Raw genomic sequence first — 5,808 nt, 5'->3', positions numbered from 1 at the left:
ATCTGGGCCAGGGCAGAAGGTAGGGGGTGGGGTCTGAGGACCAAGGAGATCTCAGCAAGAAGTTTTGTGTGTGTGTGTGTTTGTGTGTGTGTGTAGAAATGCCAAACACTCATTTCAAAGCTTTGTTATAAGGGAAGACTTGCTATTGAGGAAACAAGAAAAGCCTATATTCAGAAATGAAGATGTTATAAAAACTAAAGTTATCAAAATTCTAAAATTTAAAAACTTAAATTTTAAAAAATTTTAAAATAAAATTTAAAAAGTTAAAAGTTAAAAATAAAAAAAGATTTCAGCAACCCAAAGTCACTATCTCCCTTCCCTGGGACAGAAAGAGACCCTCGTTTCTATCTGGGAGTTAGGGAGGGTACAGGGCCATAGAGCCAGTCAGGGAGTGCTGTCCAGGGCCACCAGGCACCTTGTAAGGTCAGGCTTAGAGAGCTTTGCTGTGGGAGGGGGTACTGCTTGCCCCCAAGGTGCCTGGGGCCAAGGGGATGCAGAGGGTCAGTTCATGGCATGGGAACTGCTGAGGGAGGACAGGTCTTGGGGAGTCCTGGGCAGTCAGGGAACAGTAGGAGGATGGAAGGTGCTTTATTCATTTTGAGGGGGAAGGGTCCCTCTATCAAGAGGAGTTCCTATAGTCATTGAAACTAGACCCCAGAGCCCAAGTTCTGGACTCTCATAGACCTCAGGGAATGGAGTGGGCAAATGTAGATGGCAGCTCCAGAATGCTATGACCCTGGTGATTAACATCTCCCAGGAGGAGCTGTGTGAATGCTAAGAACTGGAGTAATTATATCCAAAGTAGAATGTAGAATGTCAGAGCAGAGAGGGAACTTAGAATATGGCACATGACTTTACTATAGAGAACAGTAGATCTGAAAGGGATCCTAAAACCAGAATCACTCTGCTACAAGGGACCTTAGAACCTAGAATGTGAGAGCTTGGAAGAGCCTCAGAACATGGAATATCAGAGAGGAGAAGGGACCTTAGAACCAAGAATGTGAGAGCTTGGAAGGGCCTCAGAACATGGAATATCAGAGAAGAGAAGGGACCTTAGAACCTAGAATGTGAGAGCTTGGAGGGGCCTCAGAACATGGAATGTCATAGGGGGAAGGGGCCTTAGAACGTAAAATGTGAGAGCTTGGAGGGGCCTCAGAACATGGAATATCAGAGAGGAGAAGGGACCTTAGAACCTAAAATTTCAGGTGTAGAGTGGGGCTGGTAAGAATCTTTTAACATAGGGTATCAGAGTTAGGAGGGAGCTTAGAATGTAGGATGGTGGAGCTAGGAAAGGTCATTTCCTTTATAGAAGAAACAGAGCCAGGGAGGGAAAAGGATTTGTGTAAAGGGTTCCATATTGAACAGTTTAAAGTAGAACCCAGATCTCAACTGCTCTGATGAATGCTGCCTCCCAGAACTGACTCATTAGTTCCTATCCTAAGGCTGTCATCTTCCTGCCCTCTTGTCAGCCCCAGTCCTAGCCAGAACACTGGGAGAAAAAGTGGGAACCGGGCCCACCCTTATGGATCAGGGATAGGCCTAGACCCTATTAGATCCCTCCTAGAACTGGCCCCAGCATCATCGAAACCCCTTCTAACCTTGATTATAATTTTGCACTCTTGGGGACCATTCCATGGGCAGCTTTCCTTGCCATGTCTAGTGTGAGTAGTTGGGGGAAAGCCAGGGGTCCATCCCCTCCTCCTTCTTACTCTGTGCCCCAGCAGGCCCCCAGCCAGGCCCAGTGCATCCTCAAGAAGCAGGCGTCTCTCTGCCAGACTTCCGCTCTCCGGAAATATCCTTGTCTTGAATAAACAGCTTCTTTGTCACCTCACACCCGTGCTGGGCCTGAGAACTGCTCCCCCTGGGGTGACTCATTCTGCCCCACTTCCCACCTGGTCCTAAGTGCTGAGTTCCCTTGCTCCTGGCTGCCCCAGGACAGGCCTGGGTATAGCCACGGTCCCTAAACTTTAGGGCTGGTCCCATCACCACCCACCCCTGGGTGGGTAACACCATCTTGGCTGGGGAATCTTGGGTATAGCACTGTATTGGTCACTGACTCTTGTCAGTCAGAGACAGTGGCTAGGTGAGGGAGTCAATGAGGATGACTTGATGTCAGGAAGGCCCCAGGCTACCCCTGAAACCCAGAAACCAGGCTATTCCAGAAAGGATGATTGAAGCTGGTATTTTGGTTCAATTATTCTTTATTAGGGACTTCCATGTAGAATCAGAGCATCACAGCATGAGGGAAAAAGGGGCCTTCTGTTTCCCAGCTCCCTAGCTCAAACCTGAGCATTCAGGGACAGTCAGAGAACCTTTTTCCCACCACCATGCAGGCCTTACCCCCAGACCCTGGAGCCCCCTGAGGGGGGATGCTCAATGGGGATTCTAGATTCAGGGAACCAGGAGGGTCAGGACCTAGAAGAAGAGTCCCCCAAGGAGGCTTGGTCAGCACTGGAGCTGGGGGGGTAAGCTTCTGGTAGGGGGGGGTAATGGCCTTGACTCCCAGGGGTAGGACAGAGCAGTGCCAGGGGTGGGACGGGGCAGAATATAGTATGATAGGGGTAGTATGGGCACAGGAACAGAGTTAGAGGACTTAGAAATGAACAAGACCTTCAGAATCACTTATTCTAAGCCCCTCATTTTTCAGATGAGGTCCAGAGAGGTGAAGCCATGCTCACACAGGAAGAGTCAGAATCTGAATCCAAGTCCTTGGATTCCAAATACCTTACTCCTTCCCCATCATCACCTAGGCCTCTTTCCAGCTCACTCTTGGGCCAAGCTACAGGAACCAGGCAGAGGAGAGCCTTGCCCTTTGAAGACCTCCTTGCCTTTGATTTCTGAGAACAACGCCCTGTCCCCCCTTCTCCCCCAGAGATTTTTGGGAAACTCTAGGGGGTGGGGGGGGGAGGATAGGAGTTCCCCTGGGAGCCAGAGACTGAGCTTTTCCTGCTCATATCTTTCCTCAGTTTGGGGCCTTGTGAAGCTATGATGTGTCAGCTAGTGGAGATAACAGATAATAAAGATAAGGGGGAGACAGCAGCTGCTTAGATACATTAGTCAAGTGATAAATGTGCAGAGAGAAACTGTGGGCTGAGCCCACAGGACAACAGTGAGTGTGAAGCGTGAGCCCCTGGAGATCAGGAGCAAACAGGGCGTCCCGGGGGGACAGGGAGAAAGGAGAAGAGGAAGTGCGTGTTTCCCTCTCCCCCTACTTGGGCTTACCTAGCACCCATGGACACATTTAGTGACCATGCACAGGGTCCCCCACCCCCATCATTCCAGGCCCAGGGGCTTGTCTCCCACCCATGCCCCAAACGGGCCCAGAGTGGATCCTATAGTCTGTGGGTGCCTGTATGCAAGGCACGGGTGTTTCTGTGAGTGTGTATACGTTTATACTCGAGTATGCATCTGCGTAAGTATGTCTGGGAATGGGAACAGGGACGTGGGAGGAGGGGAGTGTTGATATGTGAGGATTGTCTAGGGGTGTGTGTCTAGGTGTGTATATGTGCCAGGGTATACATGTGTACTGGGGGAGACATATCATGGGCCACGTGGACATCTGGCGGGCATCACGGTAGGTCGAGCACGGCTTCCTCTCCAGGATGTGTCGCCAGACCCCGCCGCCGCCATCACTGCGTCAGCCACTGCAGAGGGAGTGGGATGGAGTGTCAGGGGTGGGAGGGAGAGAACAGACAGACAGTGAGCCCCACACCCGTCACACGCCAGCCCCCAGCTCCCTTGGGCCTGCGTGACTGGCGGTGCACAGGCAAAGTCCTTCCTTTTGGACCCCGGGCAGGAAACCGGGCAGTGGCTGTGTTTTTTTAAGTGGCTGCCTCTGTTGCCCCTTTTGCCTTCTCTCTATTGTCAGCCCTTCCTTTGGGGGAGGGAAGGGGGGGGAGAGAAAGGGAGGGCTGGAAACCCTGGGCCTCTAGCCTCTGCCCTGCCCCCACCAGTCTAGGCCATGCCTTCTCTCCAAAAATCATCAGACTTGGAATCAGAAACCGGGACTAAAATCCAAGTTGTGTATTACCCCCGGCAAGCTTTTCTCGCTGGGCCTTGGTTTCCTCATCTGTAAAATGAGAGCTTTTGTCTAGATCAAAGCTTCTTAGCCTGGGGTCCCTGAACTTGCTTAAAAGAATTGTTTTGGTAAGTGCATTTCACTAAAATTAATTTCCTTTGTAATCCTATATATTTTATTTTATGCATTTAAAAACATCAGTCTGACTGCCAAAGGGGTCTATCTCACACACACACACACACACACACACACACACACACAAGTATCCTTGACCTAGATGGTCCCTAAGGTCCCTTTCAGATCCAAACGCTGTTTCCCTGCCTCATTGCTGACTCTTAACCCCCCATCCTTCACACCCTGTGCCACTCCTATTTCCCCCGATAGATACTGAGCTTCAAAAGTAGTCACAGCATTGAAAGCTAGAAGTGAGCTTAGAGACATCCAGTCCAATCTCCTTTACTTTACATAAAAAGAAACTGAGGTACAGAGAGATGAGGGGGCTTGTTCAACATCCTACAGCTTAAAAAGTAAAAGATGCTGGCTTTGAGTCTAACTGTCCTGGGTTCAAATTCATCCCCTTTATCAGCCTCTAGTGTCATCTGGCTCTTCATCTAAATATTCTCCCACCTCCTACAAGAAGTCTTCTCTGATATCAAAGCATTCATGAGACTCCCCTTCTCCAAAGTTCTAGAGCTTTCATGGTCAGTGCTCCCCCTAACTATCCTTTGAATGTTCTTCCCCTATCTCCTAGACCCCTTTCCCTCCCCTCCCTGGCCTGTTGAAATCATCCTGGCCCAGATGAGTTACCACCTCCTCCAGAAAACTTTGGTCAATCATCCCCCACCTACAAGTAGGAAACAAATTCTTTGCTGATCTCATAGAACTTTTTACTTTTCTTATGTCTTTGGCACGTACTAATTTGTATTATTTGCATACGTATTTTATCTCTTCTCTCTCCCTCCCCCCTTCCCCCAGTGTAAACTCCATAAGGTCTAGAATTACACCCAGCCCAAGGCTCTGCATAGAGCCGGCCCTTTATAAATGTCTATGGAATGAGTCGTACGATGCCTATACTTTGTATGAGCTAACGGGCAAGAGACCTGGGAAGAAAAGAAACTCTGATTCTGGGATTTGAAGCTGGAAGGGCTCTGGATCAAGTCCTATGCCTTCATTTTGTAAATTAAGGAACTGGAAGGTACTTGATCAAGGTCTCAAAGTTAGTAAGAACGGGTCCTGGATTTGAATGGGTTCTCTGCTCCTAAGGCACGACATCTACAGTTACAGCCCTACAACAAGAGAGTGTTCATGGATGTTCAGAGTAGGGGGAAGCCATTCTGGAGCATTCGGGGAAGGCTTTCTGGTGCAGGTGCAGTGTGAGTGGACCCTGAAGGATGGTTCTGAGTTAGGAGAGCCTTCAGAACATAGAATCTTAGAATTGGGAGGGCCCTTAGAACCCAGAATGTCAGAGCTGGGAAAGCCTTCAGAACATAGAATCTTAGAACTAACTGGGAGGGCCCTTAGAACCCAGAACGTCAGAGCTGGGAAAGCCTTCAGAACATAGAATCTTAGAAATGGGAGGGCCCTTAGAACACAGAATATCAGAGCTTGGGAAATCTTCAGAACATAGAATCTTAGAACCTAGAATGTCAGAACTGGGAAAACCTTCAGAACATAGAATCTTATAAATGGGAGGGCCCTTAGAATACATAATGTCAGAGCTGGGAAAGCCTTCAGAACATAGAATCTTAGAACCCAGAATGTCAGAGCTGAGAAAACCTTCAGAACATAGA

General features: G+C 49.0%; 1 protein-coding gene across 1 annotated transcript in view; it reads right to left on the bottom strand.

The window, feature by feature from the left end:
- Positions 1-2,183: 2,183 nt before the first annotated feature.
- The window catches only part of PLVAP (plasmalemma vesicle associated protein), a 16,959-nt gene continuing 13,334 nt past the window's right edge, over positions 2,184-5,808 (bottom strand). The window contains exon 6 of the mRNA XM_027845436.1: positions 2,184-3,644. Within this exon, the coding sequence (XP_027701237.1) occupies positions 3,638-3,644 (7 nt within the window). The 3' untranslated portion in view covers positions 2,184-3,637. The remainder of the gene's footprint in view (positions 3,645-5,808) is intronic.

The sequence above is a fragment of the Vombatus ursinus genome, unplaced genomic scaffold (assembly GCF_900497805.2).
Source record: "Vombatus ursinus unplaced genomic scaffold, bare-nosed wombat genome assembly UNPS02014961.1, whole genome shotgun sequence".
Lineage (NCBI taxonomy): Eukaryota > Metazoa > Chordata > Mammalia > Diprotodontia > Vombatidae > Vombatus > Vombatus ursinus.
This window is presented reverse-complemented; position numbering and strand designations above follow the sequence as displayed.